Raw genomic sequence first — 21,916 nt, 5'->3', positions numbered from 1 at the left:
CACTCAGGGCATGGTCACTGAAGAAGAATGGAATGCAGGAATGAGAGATGATGCCATTCTTCAACGTGTCATATGCTTTGTGCGTGACGGTTGGTGTGAAAAGCGTCTGTGAGATGAAAAGATTAGAGGTTTTTGGAACGTTAAAGAGGGATTGTCTTTCTCTAATGGTCTCCTTTTCAGGGGAAGTAGACTCATTGTTCCTGTGGTTGTATGCCAAAAATTAGTAGAAAATGCAGACGCTAGCCACATGGGCATCGCAAAAACAAAGGAACGGCTCAGGGAAACCTATTGGTGGCCTGCAATGGACACCCAGATTTAAAGATTGGTGCGCTCTTGTCCTCAGTGCGCTAGTAGTGACAAAGTTCTTAAATGCAAAACTCAACCCATGATTGTCAGAAAACAAGCAACTGGTCCCTGGATAGACATAGCCATTGATATTCTAGGGCCAGTCAAGGTAAAATCCCAAGATCAATACGTTTTTGTTTGCTTGGATATGTTCTCAAGGTGGCCAGTTATCAAGATTGTAAATTGTGTAGATTCATCTTCTGTTATTAGCTGTCTTGATGAACTCTTTGCGTGTGAGGGTTAGCCAAGTTCTGTTTTGACAGACAATGGAGTACAGTTTGTCTCCAGAGTGGTGGAAGAATTCTTCAGGGAAAGAGGTATTACTCATAAACGTGCGGCATTATACCACCCAGAATGTAATGGTGTAGTTGAGAGGTTTGTAAGAGTTCTCAAAGAGGCCATGCAATTAGCCTTAATGTCTAATTATAACTCGGCGGAAGCCGTCAATAAAAAAGTATACGAGTATAGGTTCACTCCTCATTCCTCTACGGTAGTATCTCCTTTTACATTGTTCAAAGGAAGGGTGCTTAGCACGCAAGTGAATCCTCTTTGGGTGACTTCGAGAAGGTTGGAAGTGGGTGGTGTTGTTGACCAAACTATGGGTTGGAAAGATCGAGAGTTAGAGAAAATGATAAAGAGGAAAAATGTGTATGATACAAGAAAGGCTGTTAAAAGAACGGTTGTTCAGGTTGGTGACTGGGTCAGGGTTAAACTTCCTGAAAGAAAGTTTGGTAAGTCCAAGTTTGGTCAACCAATTAAAGTAACTAAACTTCTAGGTAATGCGGTCAGAACTCAAGATCATAGAGTGTGGATTCTCAACAGAATTGCTAAATGCCCTCCAAAATGCACACAAGAAAATTCCTCTGGCATTCTGGCAGCTCCCTCACTTTCTGATGTAACGAGGCCGGTCAGGTTGAGGAAGGTTCCTCTTCATCTTCAAGAGTAAGTGTCAAATGTTGGTCTTATGTTTCTCTCTCCTCTTCTATTTCTTTTAAATTTTTGTAGATGAAAAGAGGGAGGTGATGTAGTGTTCTAGATTAAGCTTATGTCATACATCTATGTCATACATTCCAACTGTGTTCTTTCTTAGAATGCCCTTGGTTTAGAATGTTGCTCCTTGAACTAAGCTTCAGCTGTATCTGTTTGCTGAAGGATGAGGTCTCTTGATCACCAGCTACATTAAAGGACCTTCAAGCAAGTCTACTGCCTCTTGTCTTCATTTCTGCATGTCCATCACTTCAATGTGACTCCACCATTATTCTATAATGGTGGAGTTCTGTTTTCTACTCTGATGTTCTGATTTAACAAAACTGCCCTAGAAATGATGTGGATAATTCAAATAAATAGTCCTAAATGGGGATGTAACTCATATTCTCATGACAAGCTTCCTGGTACCTTGACCCTGAAATGAGCTGTGTGAGAACATCTTGCCTCTTCTGACAACCAAATGAAAGCTTCAAGAGGCAGCATCATGTTCAGTTTCCCTTGGCCTGGTGGCTGTCTCCCAATAGCACCTGCCTGTTCTACCCCTCTTTGTGAGTTCTTACCATTGACCGATGATGATGTCAGAATTATCTTTATGTCCTTCATAAAGTTATCACCGCCATCAAATGTTAGCTTATACACTTAGCCTGGTTCACACTTAACTATTACATTTCATCCATAAACCTGCTCTCCACAGGATTAAGACCTCCGAAACACCATCTTAACCACTAAATGAAAGAAACCTTCTTCAGACATGTCAGATCTTTAAACCTTTGGAGGTTTCTGAGACTTCTCCCCAGTTTCAAAGACTCTAGAAACAGTCTTCACATCCGGAAGCACGTGGCCTCCTACCTGACTTTCAGCTCGTCTTATTGGCCCCTGGACCCCTCACAGGTCAATGACCTGAAAGCATTGATGAGGAAATACTCAATACTCTTTCATCCCTCTCAGCCAGAAGGTGCTCCTCAACAGACGGTCTCATTTTGTTGCGACCAATGCTATGGTGCCATTTATTTGACATTTTTGCTATTGATTTTGTAATTTTTGAAAAGCTCTGCAGAAAACCTTGTACTCTGTTTTTGTGCATCAGATACAAGGATGGTTGAAAACATATTACCTCGTGGATATTTCCTGAACATGTCTTTGAGTGGTACTATCTGTTGAAGAAATCTATCAACAATGCACGCTGAAGTAAAGGTGGTATAGCCTTGGTAAAGAGTAAAGGGGCAGAGACTGGTTGTAGACATCTGACTGATAGACTCAAGGAAAGGAAGAGGATTGAGGCAGGCACAAGAGGGCTGGAAGGCTGCTTGGAGAAATGGGCTTTTAGGGGCATATCATCAAGCCTTGGAGATAAAATTATCTCCGCTTTAGCATCAGTTTTCGGACGGAAAGCGGCGTTAATTTTATCGCCTAATCAGCAAGGTCACTCTATCGCGTGAATCCTTGCATTATCGCCTTTTCCCCCAACGCCCATCTTTGCATTTCTAATGAGATGCAAAGTGGGCGTTCCTGCCCTCACATAACTGGAGAAATGTCGCTAAGCGACATTTCTCCAATTATCAATGGGCACGCTAACCTGCAGAGCGACAAGCAAGAGGTTATCGCGACTTTCCTTATGACTGCTTCAAAACTGACTTAGCCATGAGATTCTATGTAAGGTGGATATCATGGCTAAGTATGTCTTGCCCTATCAGCAAGGTTTTGCCAACCGTTGTGCAATTATCACTGTATTACCTGCGATAATTGCACAGTTGGCAGCTTGCGCTCTGAATTTTATCGCTTTGCAGAGAAGCGTTGCTGATAGCACGCTATCTCCGCAATAAAATTCATAGTTGGCCAGTGATAATTATCCTCGCTCTAAGAGCGCTGAGCGATAATTATCGCATTGCCTTGATGATATGCCCCTTAGTGATTTCATGAATTTGAGGATGTAAGACTCCATCTGTACAGAAAACGATGAAGAGCTTTAAAGAGATGATTTATAGTTCCACGTGCTAGAATAGAATGGTTGAGAAGATACAAGGCAAAAAAGTATGACAGGCACTTTAGAGCTCATTCATCGATGATGTTGAGACTGAGGCTGTTTCATTGACAAGGAGGGAGTCAAGTACATCCCCGCACATGCGTGATGTGGTCAAGTTGTTTCAGACCGATAAGGAGATACCCAGAAATAGTTTTAATAGCTTGTTTTTTAATACTGATGGGCTTTTGGGTCTAATCACTTATTTGAATATATTCAATAAGCTCAAACATATCCTTTGATTACTGTTATGTACATCTGGTCAATAGTTTTTGAGAAATCATCATTAGAAACATTTGCTGGGTGGTATTGAAATGGTTGGACTGCACATAGATGCGTGCTGGTGTCGAGCAGGCTTTTCTGCCCCTACGATGGCAGACTGGGGTTAAACCCCTGATCTGTCAGGATGGGGTGGATGGAGCTGGGCTGAAGTTGGATGATGAGACGCTCTGTGCATTGGCTCATCATTGTGAACAAATATTAATAACTAGCCAGGGGAGCCGGATGAATGTCATTCCTGTCTGTGTTAGGAGCATATTAGGGTAACCTCTCTGGTGCATGGACCAGAGGTTTCCTCACCACCAGCTGCATGAACATGTGTTCTGCATCTTCCTGGATTTCATGGGCTATTATATCTTTTTTACTTCCATTACCCAATAGCCATGCTACATACACGAATCATCTCGACCAAAGAGTCCATTTATTTTGTTCCACAAGGGTCCTGTTTCTAATTCCAGATGCTGCAGTATGTGAGGCGTGTGCGCTTTAACACCACATCTGGGGAGGAAATCTTCTTTGATGGGAATGGCGATGCGCCAGCGGTTTTTGATTTGGTCAACATCCAGATCTCCTCTGAGGGCACCGTGAGGCTGGTGAAGGTGGCAACCTATGACTTCAACTCCCCTGAAGGGAGGCAGATCAGGATAGAGGGCGATGCCATGATGTGGAACACAGAGGACAACCAGGTGAGAATCTTTGGTGACTCCTTCATCATAAAAGGGGCAGGTAGTAATGCCTGACGCAGGGAAGAGACAGATGAAAATTATGGCAATAAATCTATGGAGAGCGATAAGGTGCATTTATTGCTTTACTCTCTCAAATATACTTCTCAAAGACATGTTCCTTTTATTGTTAAACTCTTTTAAGCTCTGAAACTAGCATGATCAATCCATCTATCACATAAGTGTAACAAGAACATAGAAGATAAAGTGAACATCACAATCCAAAAAGAGGAATTCAGTATGTAAATATCCCCTTTTCCATTGTGGCTTGTGCAGTAGCCCGCAAAAGGACTGCAGCACAAGCCACAATGGAAAAAGAGATGTTTCTCAACATCCATGCACTGTGTGCCGGGCACCATGTGGTGCATGGATCTGTTGGTTACACCACATGTGCCCTTCAGGCCACATCGTAATGCAGTGGGAAGGACGCTATCCTGTCTTTTGGGCAGACCGTCTCTGACAGCCTGTCGGTGGAGGTTCACCCAACATCCTAATCATGGGGATATGCTTTGTCTGGCCCTCCATAGGCTTGTGTTTCCATAAGTTAGCCTCCAGTGCTACTCTTGGTTACCTCATAAGCAGAAATCCATTTGTCCATTTCACCCCTGCCATATTACTGTCCACTAGGTGTCGCAATATGCAGACTCTTACCTCTCCATTGGCCACTGACATTATTGTTGATGGACTATGCTTACTTGGTCTGATGTCCAATTCACTTAGTCCTCAATCATGAGCAATCCTCTTATCTTAGAGTACTAGTTTCTCCTCCATTAAGCTTGGTCATTTGTAGCCTAAACTCCCTCTCACCCATCCTGTTTGCCAACTCTTCAAGGGTCAGGCTGTGGGAGGACATACTGCTCCTTGCTTCAACAGGAACCTCCTTTCCTGTGGGCAAGTTGCCCTTTACTGTAGGTAGTTGCAGTTCTGTGTCCCTGGCCATACCCTCCTCCTCATCCAAGTCCAAGACCTACACCACTGTATTGTCATCCTCCTGCTCCTCTGGCGTGGCCTCTATCCACATGATCTCCTCATAGGCATGGAGGGCTCTCTGAAGGTCCAGCTTTGTGGCCCTCTTTCCTGCATGTAACCCTTCTTATTGCAGATATTTTGCAGATCATCCCTGCTGAGGGTATCAACACTGAGAAAGAAAGGAAGGGGCATATTAGCAAGACCGGCACATCTAACCTGGGCTTCTATTGGAATTCTATAACGCATATTAACAAGCCCATTATCGCCGTTTTAGCGGCGGTTTCCGCCACTAAAACGGCGATAATTTTATCGCCGGTCTTGCTAATATGCCCCAAAGTATGTAACTTCAATGTCCGTTCTTTCTAGCCCTGGCTCCAGAAACACCACTGGTGGCAATCAATACTTTGTGTGGGAACAGTAAACTGCATACTCAGATGTGTCAGCTCTTCCCTCATATACTGCCCAGGATTAACCCTCAGGATGCAAATGGGCACTCAGACACACCTAACCTTCCTTTCTGTGTGGCTTTCTAGAGGGGATACACAAGACCCAGCTCTCACCCACACCCAGACATGTGTTGGAGACCCATAGAAGACCCACTGGGCATAAGAGCAAGAAAATGCCAACTTTTTAAAAGTATTACACAAAAAAATAGGCCTGAGGAGTTTTAAAGACCAGTAGGGGGCGACTCCTATCTAATGTAATCTAGCAAAGCAAAAATTCACCCCTGGGTCTGAAGATAGAAAAGAAGGAGTGCAGGGAGGCCCTTTTAAAGGACGGTTTCTACTTTCCAGGTGCACATCACTGGCAAAAGGGAGCCGTCCATATGAATTTGGATGCCCCCTCAAGTGTGTGCGCCGAGAGTAAGGCATCATTAGCTTACCCGACAATGTGGGGAAGACACTGACCAGCAGACTTTTCAAAAGGTCATAATCCCTACTAGCTGGTTGTATGCTTTTCTAACCAACTACTAAAATTGGTATGTGTCGTTCCTTCACTTTTGTTTGCATGTTTTTGGTCCTGAAGAAAGTCATCGGAGGGAAATGAGACTGAAACATGTCAACCATTAAGAGTCTATGACTGGTTGAATTTTCCTGCCACAGCTCACATCTTTTAATCCTGACATCTGGACATCCTATTAAAGTTTTTTTGAAATACCAGGGAGTTCGTTTTAGCTCACTTTCACTAACATTTTTTCACTCCCTCCACGCCTGGCTCATTTGAAGGTTTTAGAACACCTCTTGGACATATCATAAAACATCCCAGAGCTCCTTCCTCTCAGTGAGGGTTTCAAACCTGAACTGCGACCAGGATCGCAGTGTGAGGAGGTTACCCAATGATGAAGCATGCCACCTACTGGTGGGTGAGGGAAACCGTCCTTTGAAAAGGTCTCCCCCACACTCCTTCATTTCTCTCTTCAGACCCAGGCACGCTTTTTTGTGTTGCTAACTTTCTAAAAGTGTCATTTTTAAAATTGAAATGATTAATTCAACTTCACCATTAAAGGAGATTTATCATTACAGTTCTGTAGGTTCTAAACATGCCTGCTCCATCTCTTTCCACTTGGGAATTACCTTTATTAGATGTAACAAGGAATCCCCAATGTTCACCTAAGGGAGGAGTAGGCCTCACAGTAGAACACATTTATAAGGTTTTCACTACCAGGATATGTAAAATGTGAAAGGCCTTGTACAGCCTATTAATTACAATGCACCCTGTCTTATGGGCTACATATGACCGTCCTACAGGTAGTGTGAAGTCCTTTGCATGAATACAAGCCACAACCTGTTGACTTGCAAGTGGGGCTGTGCCCAGCACTGTCTTCCCACACAGTGATGTTCCATCCAGGCACACCTAATCCCTTTATTTTGTGTCCGACTGGGAGGAATATACAAAGTCCAACTGTCAACTACACCCAGTCATGTGACCCGGGAACTTGTTAGTGGCAAAAAAAAACAAGCCAGCTTTCTAAAAGTTACATTTTAAAAATTGTGATTTAATATCTGACTTCGCCATTAAAGAGACTTTGAATTTACAATTTCTTGGACACCAAATATAACTTTTTAACCTGCCTCCAGTCAAGATTTAGCAAATGTAATAAGAGCAGTGTAAAATGAATTAGAACTTTTTCACTCCCATGACATAAATTTGAAAAGTACATGTCCAGCTGTTTAATTACAATGCACCCTGTGTAATGGGCTACATAAGACCTACCTTGGGGTGACTTATATTTAACAAAAGGTGATTTTAAAGCTTGGCAAGGGAAGGGTGTTTTGCAGAGTTGAAATTCCAGTTTAAAGCTGTCAGCAGTCTGCAGTTGCAGGCCTGAGAAATGTTTTAAGGAGCTATCAAAGAGGGTGGCACAATAAGTGCTGCACACCCATTAGTAGTGCTTAATTTACCACCCTGCGTATATGGTATACCATTGTACTAGGGAAGTATAAGTATATCAAATATGCCATTCAGGTGTGAGCCAATATTATCATATATTGTGAGTGAGCCCAAGCTCTTTAGGACTGGTTAGCAGTAGTACAGAGCACAGAGGCAAAGTCATTAAACATAGGAGGGTGAAGGAAGAATGTTTGGCAGAAGACCACCCTAAGGCTGATAGGTCTAAAAACTACATGTGTAGAAGTTTTTGGAAGATGCTTAGTGTATGAATATAGCTTAAGTGTCACTACATCAAACTGCTCGTCCTTGCAGCCAGACTCCCTTCCACTTCTTGCAACCACCACAAATAAAAAAAAGAAAGGTTCTAGAAGGTTCTGGCCCTAATGCACGCCTTCATGAGTCTAGCAACTGAACTCAAAGGTCCTTTGTTTTCGCCTCTGCTAACAATAATGAAAGCTAAACTAATCCCAACTATAGCTTACGGGAGCGTACTGCGTCATGGCAGGAGTGCACAACTTTTGGACAAAGTGCAAATGAAAATCTACAAACGCGTCTTTGCGCTACCAACTAACGCATCACCGGCCCAAGTAAGATTGGAATTCGGCCTGAAATCCCAAGTGCTGTTGAGAAAGTATGAGACCATAAAATTCTGGTATTATGTCTGGATGAACCAAGAGATCATGCTCTATCGAGCTATGTGGGAAACTATCTCCAAAAATCCAAACTTAAATCACGCCAAGTACTTCAAAACGTCAATGGAGTCAACAAATCTGGCCGGCCTCTGGGAATCTAAGCTCCCAGTACCTTCATTCAAACAGTTGGTCAGGAAGGCAGCCATGAGACACTCATTGCTGGACGACAAAACAGCTTTTAGCCGCCAGTCACATGCCTGGATGACAATCCATTCCTACAAAAAACTAATCCCGGCGCTCTTCTTGGACCTTGCGTTTTCGCCTTTTATCAAACGCAAATACCTTAACATAAGGCTCGGCAATCTGCCAACTAACACTGAGCAACCAAAGTGGAAGCCCCAAGAAAGTGAAGGGTGCGGGTTATGTGGCACAGCAAGGCAAGATTTCATCCACCTGATTTGTATATGCCCGGCTCTTATACAAGAACGTCGGAATTGGTTGAAAAACAAATTCAAGGAGTATGGACCACGTACATGTCGGGACGCTGTCATACAAACCCTATGTACAGTAGACCCACAATTCATCTGCAGGACAATCAAATTCATTGAACACTTTGAGAAAAAGCAAAAAACATTAGCAAATTGCTGAACTTGGAATATGTTACTTCTACAGTAGAAAGACATCTGTTTTTATCTTTATTTTTTTAGCTTTTTTAGAAGGTTCTGGCTTGATAGATCAGGCTGTACTTATCCTGTTGGAGCAGAACCAAGGCTGATTTCCATATGAGTGGAGCTAATCTCTGGTGGCATGGTGGACAAAGAAATGATGAACTGGATGCAGCCCTGGTAATTACCAGTGATTGAGAGTATTTCAAGCATTTGATCCATCTCTTTTTGACTCTGCATTGATATGCCCTAAGTGTGATGGATGGGCTACGACGAGGGTCCCATGCTCACTGTGCAACAGGAACCAAGACTTGTGTTTTTAGTTTAGAAGCCAGGGTACTCACATCACCTGGAAGCACAGAGCAGGCATGCTTAATCAATTGTACAATCGTGTGGCCAGTTTGGGGAAATAAATGTCTCAAGGACAAGTAAGAAAGAATCTTGACGCTGTTTGGGATTTTTCTCCGAAATTACTGAGGTAAAGTTGAATAACAGCAGATCCTTTTCAAAGAAATTGGGGGAGGGCATGGCCAGGGCGGGAATGGAGGATGAGAATGGAGAGAGACTCACCTCCCCTCAGGATCCCCGTGGGCCTACGCAGCGGCTAAAGGGCCCTTTGCCACCACTCCGGCTTCTATCGTCCTGGGATCCTCCAGCGACAATGTGAAGCCGCTGATGAGGGCACTTCAAACTTGTGATTGATGATCCACAGCCCGGAACATCATCGCTAGGTGCCCATTTCGCCAGATGCTCTGATGAACAATATGCCTCCTGCACCTGGAGAGGCCGCCGCTGAGAGCCAGGTTGGTGACTTGTCCTGCCCTGGGGTAAGCAACAGTAAGTGCAGCCCCTGAAGCATTTCTGGGGGGGCCCACACCACACACAAAGGTACCTGCACTGAGGTGGGCCAATCATCCTTGCCCTCTTGAAGGAAGCCTTGGTGACATCCTGGCCCGATAGTGGCCGAGCCCTACCAAACTCGGCTGCCATTTTGGTTTATGCCTTGATGTCAGAGGTCTGTTAGATTGCCTTAGTAGACTCTCGGATGCTGCCATCTGAGGTCATCGGGCATCAAGGGGCACTGCTGCTGCCCAAGGGGGGCCCTGAACTGAATACTGCAAACCCCAGTGGCTTCCTTGGATGTGGGACCACACATTGCTGCACTAGTACGAAGAGGTGAGGTGGTAGGGGAGAAGGCCTGCCTTCCCCTTCCTTCCTTACCTGCTGGTGAGGCATCCGGTCTGCTGAGACTCCCTAAAGGACCACTTCTGGTCTGGCGCCCTCACAGCTCTCGATTTGTGTCTCCTCACCCTGGCATGTTGGAAGGCTCTGGGTGCTAGTTGGAATAATCATCTGGACACATCCGGTGCTACAGGCTGAGCCGTGCAAGGTGAGTTCCTAGGGGCCTTGAACTGTGAGTACTGAAAGGCCCAGTGATGTACAGCACATGCAGGGAGGCTGTCAAACCCCCTGGGAACCTTTAATGCCACCCTGCTGCCTGGAGAATAACAAAGTGGCTTTACGTGGCCTGATAAAAATTGCTGTGCACAGTGCGCCACCGGAACGTCAAAATAGTGACGTTCCGGTGGCACAAAATTGCCAGTAGGACCTCTTTTCCTTGGTGTCTTTTTCACAGTCATACCAAATGACTGCTACCCAAGCAACATACTTGACCCTAACAGGTACTGCATACATAATATATTCTAAATATGACAGAGGATCATTTACAATATTTTATTTTCCCTGCTGTCTATGCCCTCTCTCCCCATCTGATCACCGATCTCAGCAGTGGTACAATTGGGCACACATTTGTCCGCGAGCCATCATAGAGTGCACAATTGATCTCCTTAAATCACGATTCAGAAGCCTGAACCATACAGGGGGTTCTGATGTAGTCCAAGATAGTTGTAGCCTGTTGTGTGTTGCGCAACATTGGAATACAACAGGGTTAAACATACTTCTGAACCCTCACCAACATCCAGATCTAGGGAGCTGGGGTGCTGCCCAAGCAGAGGTCAGGGTATGCAGGTGCGTGATCATCTAGCCAATTATGGTTTTCTCTGGACCTGCTAGCTGGGTAACAGACCTATGTAGTTTGATGTCTGTTGTCAATGCTGATTGGTGAACATTAAATACTCTGTCCATAGATAAAAAGTAAGAAATTGGCAGAAATAAGATGAGAGAGGATTTTCTATATGATACGTTCTATTCTTTTATATTTTACTGCATTGATACCTCTCCTTTATTCTCCTTCACTTTCTTTCTGCCCACATTTCCTGTCTTTCTCGCAAGTATTCGTTTGCAATTTTATGCTCCACTTTATATCAAGTTCTTGATCTTTTTTGCTTTAAAATTACTTTTTATCTCACCGTAAGTCATTAGAGTTTTTCAATCAAATAGCCTATTGTTTTATTCACAACTGAATTCTTTTATCCTCCTTACATTTTGTTATTGTATTAATTGTATTTAAATAAGATACAGTCTTCATCCTTATGAATTCATACATATTTAACTTTATGCATTTCTTCCAATGTAATTTATGTTATCATATTGCACATTTCTGTATTTTGTTGCTTTTATTGTCTTATATTTATTGAATGCTAATAAATAATTTCAACACAACGAAAAAAATACTCTGTCCATAAATTGTATCCTGAGGCAACTCACTAAACCTTTCATAAAGTATGTACATTAAATGCTGCGTTTAAGAGTTAAACGATAACCCATGAATTAGACTTTGTGGGACGGCTCTTAGTCTGTTAGGGCAACTGAGTGAAGGACTCCATTGCCATGATGGACTCCATTACCATGATGGACTCCATTGCCATGATGGACTCCATTGCCATGATGGACTCCATTGCCATGATGGACTCCATTACCATGATGGACTCCATTACCATGATGGACTCTATTACCATGATGGACTCCATTGCCATGATGGACTCCATTGCCATGATGGACTCCATTACCATGATGGACTCCATTACCATGATGGACTCCATTGCCATGATGGACTCCATTACCATGATGGACTCCATTGCCATGATGGACTCCATTACCATGATGGACTCCATTGCCATGATGGACTCCATTGCCATGATGGACTCCATTACCATGATGGACTCCATTGCCATGATGGACTCCATTACCATGATGGACTCCATTACCATGATGGACTCCATTGCCATGATGGACTCCATTACCATGATGGACTCCATTGCCATGATGGACTCCATTACCATGATGGACTCCATTGCCATGATGGACTCCATTACCATGATGGACTTCATTACCATGATGGACTCCATTGCCATGATGGACTCCATTACCATGATGGACTCCATTGCCATGATGGACTCCATTACCATGATGGACTCCATTGCCATGATGGACTCCATTGCCATGATAGACTCCATTGCCATGATGGACTCCATTGCCATGATGGACTCCATTGCCATGATGGACTACCCATTCCTTGCACAGTGGATATTTCAGACATTTTCAGCAACGGCCGTCACAAAGGCTCATATCATTCAATCAATAGATTGAGGGATGGTCCCATGAACATGATGGAGCTGTACAGGTTTTTAATTTGTATTTACTTTTTCAATTACAAAAATAAAAAGCAACTATACATTCCCATGGTACTTTGGGGTTGTGTGGCCCATTTCCATTTGCACTGGCCCTTACGAGCGGCTTTTACAGGAGGGTGACAGGCAGTGGAAAGTTCATATTTGTCAGTCCACTCTACACTGGGAGGCCTTGCAGGATCTTTTTCCAGCACGACCTCAAGTAAAGACTGCTTTACTACTTCTCCACAGACTGTTTCCTGGAGAGGAATCAGTCATTCGTTGAGAGTAGGGAGCGGTCATGGTTTCTTAGGGCCTTGTGTACATATGTTTAGTGATTCAGAGATTGCTCTCAAACTTTTTTGCAACCTCAAATAGTATTTGGACAATGTATGAAAGGTCTGAAAAGGATAATTCAGAAAACTTGAACTATGTGTTCTTCCTGTGTCTTCTCCTCCATGCTTGCATGGCTTCTTTGAAGTCGCATCACGTGTGGTGTTGTGTATTGTACACTCTCCCTGGGAGCCCTTCCAGTGTCTCAGCAGTGACATTTTGGGCAGCTGAAAATGTTGGGAGAAAGACAAGTCATTGTGAGAGCCCATCTGCCTTCATGGATCATTGGCGCGCTTTGCAAGGGGCGAGAAGTTGTCTCCTGGTGAGGCCCTCAGCTTCCTGTAGAACTTGAGGAGTAAGGAGCAGGCTCTGGTGTGGTGGGGAGGTCACTCCATGCCTTGGGGGATAGGTATGAGAAGGGACAACCTTTCCTGTTTCTGCTGAATGCACCACACACTGAAAGAGGAAAGAACGAGGAGAAATAGAAAGAGATAATGCTCCTCATGGCACCTCTGTTTGGAAGGTGGACCATTCTGATGCAATCCCAGGTTTACCGGCCTTTGTAAATGTGGGATTGCGTCACAGTCCACGGGTGGGTGGATGGGAACACCCTTGCATCTACCCATAGAACCCATTTCCAATACAGGCTCATGTGAAGCAGCGCTGTGAGCTGCCTCTGTCTTTACTGTGCCTCGCAGGGCCATGCAAGGTGGCTTTTCATGTCTCAGTGGATCTCACTAAAGGGCTTCGGCTACCTTGTGGCACCTTGTATGATGCAAGGGACACATAAACCCTTTGGGCCCGATTCAGAGAACTAACTTTTTTTTTTTTTTTTTCCCAAAACCTTTATTGATCATGAAGAAATAGCACACAGCTGTACGCCTACATCCTGAATGAACAGGCCGGCAGCGACATTCAGAGAACTAACTTAAGACAAAATCCTAAACTTACTACCATTTTGGTATTCTCAGAAGGCACTTACTCATTTTGGTATTCAAAGAAGTTAGGACTCCTAACTTTAGGACTCCTAAATGCCTTCTGTGAATACCGAAAGTCTTAAAATTAGGATTTATCTCAGTTTAGTAGTAGTAAAGTTAGGAGTCCTAACTTTAGGACTCCTAAACTGAGAAAAATCCTAATTTTAAGACTTTCGGTATTCACAGAAGGCATTTAGGAGTCCTAAAGATAGGACTCCTAACTTCTGTGAATACCGAAGTGAGTAAGTGCCTTCTGTGAATACGAAAATGGTAGTAAGTTTAGGATTTTGTCTTAAGTTAGTTCTGTGAATCGGGCCCATTGTAACTCCAGCCGCAGCTTTGTGTCTGACGCCATTCTATTTATTAGGAGTCGTTATCACAGTTTCTTTCTTATAAAGCTGTCAGGGGGTGGAATCTTCCAGGTTAAACCTGCTTTACATTTAACTGTTGCTGAACCTCTTCATTTGACATAGTTAGGTTTTGGTGTGTGTCACACTTTTTATGTTGTTGAGAGATGTACCAATAACAAATCTTAATGAACACTAACCATTGTGCTTTTTGCAGTGAAATAACAGACAGTGGCCTCCCTTTGTGTGTGTCTATGTCACAGCATTCTGATGATTGTACAATCCTTCATGGATGCAACAATATATTCAAGAGCTTGCCAGCGTGCTGTGCTGTGACTTTGCAAGCACATGAAATGCAAAGTGACCGAGAATAGCATGACCTAACTTGGGGCACCGACACATGTTCCGGAAATGAAGGCGAGCACACCCTGCGCATGTTTCATGTTGTGTATTATATGATAGGCACAACAGGGAAAGGAATGCAGATTGTCCAGCAATAATACAATCTCAAGCCCTGTTGGAAGCCAAGGACCTTAGGCAGCTTGTAGAAACAGACTGAAACAGGCCTACAATAGGGAGGGTGTAGAGTCACTGCATCCCACAGACACCCAATCACTGTTGTTATGTCTTCCAAAGACTCCTTTCATTGCAGGGATACCTGGGGGCACAAAAAGGAATGTTTGCCGATCAGAAGACACCGGTAGTAAAAGTGTTCCCCGGAATATGGAAGCTGGCTTTGTCCTCTCGCCAGCCTCCGGCGAGCTCTTCTCGCAAACGGCCGGACTTGCACGTTCTTCTTTTCTTCTTACCCTGAACAGAGACCTTATTACCCCACTTCTTAAACTACTGTCCGTTTTTAGCTCACAACGAAATCGCCATTTTATTTTCCTATTGAAATCTGTTGACTGTGTGAATTTGCAAGTGCTTAACTTGTAATAGTATTTTAAAAACTGCTGACCGGTGGATTAGCAGCGGTCTCACCTGATTGCACTCGCACTTTAGCTCGGGGTGGGAATCAGGAGTGCAGAGGTTTGCATCACTTCCGGGAGAACCGGAAACACTTAACGGGAGGGAAGCAGGTCAGCTGTCTAGATGCTGAACACCTGGGGCTCTAATAGCACGCCCGCTGCGCAGCTGCGCAGCAGACACACGCAGCAGACGCACACAACGGGCGTGCCAAAGGCACACCAAAGGCAAGCCCGTCTGCGCCCGTCCGCTCCTGGACCGGGCGAGGGCCAGTCACTATGTCGGTTTTCATCACCAGGCAACATCTATTACCAACAAGATGAGCAATTGTAGTTAGAAACGTGGGTTGGGACTCGATTTGTTTTCGGCCTCTTCACACTGTCCTGATTCTAACTTTCAACTCCGTCCCGCAATGCCACAATGGAACAAACCACCTACTATGCCTGTCACAACAGGGTCACGCAGGAGCAAACCGATAGTGTGCACCTTGATTAATGCATGTTCCCTTTGCAAACATGCCTGTGAATGTGCAATGTGCATAGAATCTCGTGGAGTGGACATAGCTTTTATTACTGAGACCTGGGCAGATAAGGCATCTGGCCCACATTTGGCCATAGCGGTTCCAAGGGGCTACACCTTTCTTAAGCAAGACAGAGCGGGGAACCGAGGAGGGGGGCTTGCAATAATACATCGAAGCAGCTGGAAAGGAACTTTTAATACCCAAACTAACCAACCAATCATAGAATCTGTTCTATTTACCATTTCAAGAAACAATCACTACTCTTTCAATGGCTTACTGCTCTAACGACCGCCAGGCCCCAGGGCACACTTCCTGAATTTAGTGGGGCTGTCCCTGGATATGATATCTCAGTCGGCTGACTTTACTGTATTAGGGGACTTCAACTTACATCTAGAAGACCCATTAGACAAGGACGCCATACATGTTTCAGACATGATGAGTAGCTTAGGTCTTACTCAGCAAGTTACAGGCACCACTCACCTAGCACGAGGGTGTTTTTTCCAACAGCAGCGCTCTGAAATGTTTTTCATTGCTCCCCCTTACTTGGTCCGACCATAAAGCCCTTATGTTCTCCCTCTCCCCTCACCAATTGGGATTTCATAACCCAAGAAATAAATATGCTAGACTGTTCCGTCCATGGAACAAAATCAAACGGACGACTCTTAACAGCTCACTAGCTGCAAACCCCCCTAAATTCAATAACGACTGCAACAGAGCAGCAGTTCCATTTGAGAACTCGCTGCTCAGCTCCATCAACCAGGATTTACCTGAAAAATCTATCACAAACCACGGAGCCAGACACTCAAAACCTTAGGGGCCTCATTTATGAGAAGTGACGCATCGCTGCGTGAAAGCAGCAATGCGTCACTTCTCAGTGCGCCCTCCTTGCGACACCAATGATACGTCATATTTATAATATGACGCATCATGTCGCAAGGAAGGACAGATACGTCAGTATAACTGACGTATTTGTCGGCGCAAAAAGTGGCGCATTGCTGGAGTTGTGTCGGAAGCCTGATGCAACTCCAGCAATGTTCCTTTCACATGGGGCAAGCCCCATGTGAAAGGGCCTGCGTCACCCTTACGCCTGCCATGAGGCAGGCATAAGGTTTGGACGCATTGGCGTCATAGAAGTGACGCAGCGAAATCTCATAGATTTCGCTGCGCCACTCCTACGACCCTTTCTTGCGGTGGTACGCCCACCCTGCATACAGTATACCTGGCGCAGGTATATTGTAGCGCAGGGGTTTACGAAGTGAAGCATCTACCTAGATGCGTCACTTCGTAAATATGGCGCAACATGGCGCATGTTTTACGCCACTGATGTGTCACAAAAAGTGACGCACCGGTGCTGTAAAAGTGACGCAGAGGCTCAGAAATGAGCCCCTGGGTTTCGAAACTACTCAGTCTCCAAAAACCGAACTGTCGCCGATTGGAAAGGAAGCGGAGATCCAACAATGACTCAAATGACAGATCCTTGTATAAACAAGCTTTCCTAGACTATAAACGACATATACAGGGGGAGAAGACTCGTTTTTTCTCCACAGCTATAAGTGAGGCCAAGAATTTGTCTAAAGAACTATTTGCGACAGTGAATAAATTAACCAAACCTCCTAATGTAGCCAATACCCCAGAAAGCCAGACCTTCTGTGACTTTCCAGGAAACAATGAAATTAGTCTACAGTGGCTTCTCTGATCTCCCATCACTTTGTGCAACCGCCCAACTAGCTGAGCCGGTCACCTCTGACTCAACTAAAAAAGCCAAGGCAGTAACTCCAAAATGCATGAAGCCTCCAGAATTAGTATACTTTCCTTCACTAACAGTTGAGCAGGTAAATAAACTCCTACTATCTACTAAATCAGGGTCTCCTCCTGACCCCTGCCCCCAAAAGATCTTTCACCTCCTATCAGGAAGAATTTATCTTCAGCTTGCCCTCATTTTTAACCAAATTTTAATTTCAGGAATTTCTCCCATTAAATGGAAACTAGCATCAGATCTTCCGCTTTTTAAAAAAAGCCAACTTGGATGGGACGGATCCCAACAATTATCAGCCAATCTTGAGACTACCACTAAGAGCTAAAATAGTGGAAGCAGCCATGAACACAGCCCTATCTGAATATATTGAGACCAATGCCTTCCTGGATGCCACCCAATTTGGTTTCCGGAAACACCACAGCACGGAACCAGCACTAATATCTGCTTCGGAACAGATCAGGCAGACAGTCGAGCAGGGGGTGGCGCAGCACTGGTGCTGCTTGATCTTTCCGGTGCATTTGACACCATGAATCACATAGAATTACTGGAATGCCTTGAGAGGATGGGCGTGAAATCCCTATCTCTGCTCAGATCCTTTCTGTCTGACCGAAAACAATTTGCTGCACTTTCTGAACTTAAGTCACAGAATTTTACACTTCCTTGTGGGGTCTCTCAGGGCTCATCGTTGAGCCCCGGCCTTTTTAATATTTATGTGGTGCCACTGGCGCAGCTGATTAGATCACTGGGATTCTCAGCAATATCCTATGGTGATGACACCCAAGTTGTGGTGTCAGTGACAGGGACGCCATCAGAAACGGCAGCTCAGTTCTACACTTGCCTCCGTCAAGTTGGAGACTGAATGGCAACCAACTGCTTGAAGTTGAACTCCAATAAAACTGGGGTGCTACTCTTATGCAGCAACACCTCCTTTTTGTCCCCTACTCTTTGGCCATCGGAGTTGGGCCCTCTACCCACCCCCTCAAATGAAGTAAAAAACCTAGGCGTCACCTTCGACTCTAAGCTCACATTAGAAGCTCATGTGAACCAGGTCACCTCAGCATCTCTCTATATGTTAAAATTACTGAGGAAGATTCCTCTGTTCATTCCAGCAGAGTTACGCAAGCTGGCGATCACAGCCTCGGCCCTATCCAGGGCCGACTATTGTAACAGCCTGCTTATCAATCTCAGGTCTAAATGCCTGACAAAACTTCAGATCGTGCAAAATGCTGTTGAATATCCATGAGCATAAATCAGCCACCGCTGCCTTGAAGGAATTGCACTGGCTGCCTGTGATGCATAGGATTTAAAGCAACTCATGATATAGGGCCAGTCTTTTTTAAACAAAACGTATGCCTGTATGTCCCTGCACGCCAGCTATGCTCAGCTCAATCTCCCAATCTGATTATCCCTAGGTTCTAGAAAAGTGCTTGGGGAGGCAGACGTTTTTTGGTTGGAACAACTAGACTCTGGAACATTCTCCACCAGAATTGAAGGGTGCGACTCATCTGTTAGCATTCAGGAAGGCGCTGAAGACATGGTTGTTTAACCTCTTACCATTTGTCAAGATCTAACGATGTCTGTTTGTTTTTAGGGTAATTGACTTGCGCTTTATAAATGTCTTTTTTGTTTCATTTCATTTTCATCCTGGTTTATAGGGACCAGAATGAGACCCGATGAAGAAGCATGCTACTAATCGAGTAGGCGAGGGTCTATAAAAACATCCATGAGTGGATCCCTGTGTGTTCTCTTTGATGGGATCACTTCCACTTGAGTGTGAGCCCTCTTAACCAAGGAAAGTACAATAAATTAGTATGTGTAATAAAACTCTGGAGACAGCACCTATGTGCAGAACATTTTTCTTTTCCTTCCCCCCTTACCTAACCTTTGGTTATAACCAGGTGGACGTGATACATTGGGGTATGGCATGCTTGGGATTGCAATGGCGTGGTATGGAATAGTATGGTATGCTATGGTATGGCATGCTATGGTACGGCATGGTTCAGTACCCTATAGCATCCTTATGTTGCACCAAGCCATAAGCCCCCTATGTCATTTATTTTTCGTCACATGAGTCATGGTTTTAGTTCCCTCTCTGTATCTGTTCTTCCCCCAGGCTCCCAGTTCCTTCTGCAGCCAGAGCTGCCCTCCTGGGTTCAGACAGTCTGTGAGGAAAGGCTGGCCTGTCTGCTGCTTTGACTGTGTTCCCTGCTCTGCGGATGAGATTTCAAATGAGACCGGTGAGTACCCTTTGAGTCTGAAGCGCATACGTCACAAGACTAAGGACTGCATCTATTGATTTCAAGACTCAAGCAGGTTCATGGAGGTAACATCACTATCTGTCAGACTGCCGTATCAATAGAAGTATTAGCCATAACCCTTAAAGAGCATGTTCAAAATGTCCTCGTCATGGAGCTATTATCACCTGCTCCAAGGGATGCAGAGACCTGCATAGCCTCACATGAGAGTCAGTAGACTGCAGTGAGGATATAAGCATTGTTAACCATATTTATGGCCATGTTGTAGAAAATAGGCCTCAGCTAGGCCTACCAGTGCAAGGGGTTCGCCCTTCTCAGCACAGAGTCCTCAGACTATTAGAAAGAAGTTGGCACAGAAACTGAAATAGAAAATACAGAGTTTAATAAACCTCATGAGGTGGAACCACATTCACCCAGCACCCTGTGGTGCTGAATGAAGGTAGCACCCAGAGCAGAAGAACCATGGGTCTTTTATACCCACGCAGGGGCTAAAAGAAGACGGTACAAGTATACATGAGAAGAGTTACATACATAAATGGTCATACAGAAATGCACAGTCAACAGTAAAGGAGGAGCTAGCAGTTGCTGACTCTGGTAGAAACAACCTGATAGTTACAGACTAAAAACAGATGCATGGACAGTTAGATATTCCTGCGCATGTGCAGGGTAGCAGAGTCTAAGTATAGCCAGTCCTTTAAACAGAGCACAAGGGTAAACAAAATGGCTGCCAGAAATACAAAATGGCTTCCACAAAATGTACAAGATAGCCTCTAAATACCAGATGGATTCTGCGAACGCTAATTTAATCGCAGCCAATTTACGACAATGTATCCCAGAGAAAGGGCACTAATGTACCGTATTTATCCAAATATGGCGCACACCTGCCCTTTCCCCAGTGCTGGTGCACAATGGCCTGCCTAGTTCCAACACTGGCACCCTTGCACCAAGGTGTAAGGGTGTCTATGTTGCATTTTGGATTGTTTATGTGTGGGAAGGGGCAACTTTCTGCACAAAAAAATCCCTGGAGGCTGTTTCTTCTTTCTATGCGTGGTGCAAGAGTGACAGAACTCCCTTCATAAATATGCCCTTGTGTGTTGTTCCTCATCAGTCGTGCAATAAAAGGAGGGCCATGAATGTCATTAGGAGGGGGATAAAACAAAAATGAGTGAGAGTTTATTCTCTGTGTTTTGTACCCTAACGGCCCCCAGAAATTGATTTGGAGCTTCAAAGAGTGTCACCGCCTCTTGACCTGATTCATGTCTGTGCCTTGGATTACAGGGCCACAAGGTGCATGTCTTTGTGTGTGATGCAGGTCATTTGAAATATGCATCTCACTTCAATAGGAAGCCATGGCTTCACTTCTGTAATAGGAACTTGTTGTTCGTCTTAGAGCCATGTGTAACTTGTGAGTATTTGTGAGTGGAGCACTTCCATAGTCAAGTCTAGAAAGGAGCACCTCATCTATGATATTCTTTATGGTTTAATTCTAGTTGTCTGCAACAAGAGTCATATTCAAATTCTCATTTGGATTTGCATATTACATGATATGTTCACTGCTAACATATGAAAATTGTGAGAAATTGAGTTGTTGGTTGAATAGGGTGTGAGCTCTGGTCAAGCAACATCCACAAAAAACTCAGGCTTAACTTAACTTAGAGGCGATGTGTAAAGTATTTAAGCAGTACACAAACAGTACTAAAGAGAAAACACAACACAAGAAAAATCCCAAACCAATTTAGAAGAATAGAGAAAGTTTCAATAACTTTTTTTGATATCAACATGACAAAAATCCAATCCGTAGACCAGGAGTTATGAATTTTTAAACTTTTGAGTGAAATGTAGCCTCTAAAAGATCAAAGAGCCAACCGCGGATATCTGTTTGCACAAGACTTGGTTAAAGTTGGAAGTTAATGCCAACTGCACTGAAGGATGGTTCGGATACAAGTGTATTGGACCTTACCTTCAAACTTAGAAACATGTCTGAACAAAAATGTCGGAGAAGGTAGACGTTCAGTGGGGCAACGCTGCAGTAGTGTCTGAGGAGCGAGTGTCACTGTTAAAGGGCTGTAGTTGAAGACAGTTCCACGAGATCGGAAACCCCTTTGGTGAAGGACCCCTGAAAGGGATTTGATCTTGGGGAGAATGACATAGCAGGAGAAGCCACAAAAAAGTTCAACTGGCAA

General features: G+C 44.4%; 1 protein-coding gene across 1 annotated transcript in view; it reads left to right on the top strand.

The window, feature by feature from the left end:
• The first annotated feature begins 17,389 nt into the window (after positions 1-17,389).
• Positions 17,390-21,916, top strand: part of LOC146829885 (vomeronasal type-2 receptor 26-like) — a 30,455-nt gene continuing 25,928 nt past the window's right edge. Inside the window, exons 1-2 of the mRNA XM_085606560.1 lie at positions 17,390-17,554; positions 19,592-19,715. Of these exons, the coding sequence (XP_085462686.1) occupies positions 17,390-17,554; positions 19,592-19,715 (289 nt within the window). The remainder of the gene's footprint in view (positions 17,555-19,591; positions 19,716-21,916) is intronic.

This window comes from Triturus cristatus, chromosome 5_2 (genome assembly GCF_964204655.1).
Source record: "Triturus cristatus chromosome 5_2, aTriCri1.1, whole genome shotgun sequence".
NCBI lineage: Eukaryota > Metazoa > Chordata > Amphibia > Caudata > Salamandridae > Triturus > Triturus cristatus.
The sequence above is the reverse complement of the archived record's forward strand: the minus strand, read 5'-3'. Positions and strand labels throughout refer to the sequence as shown.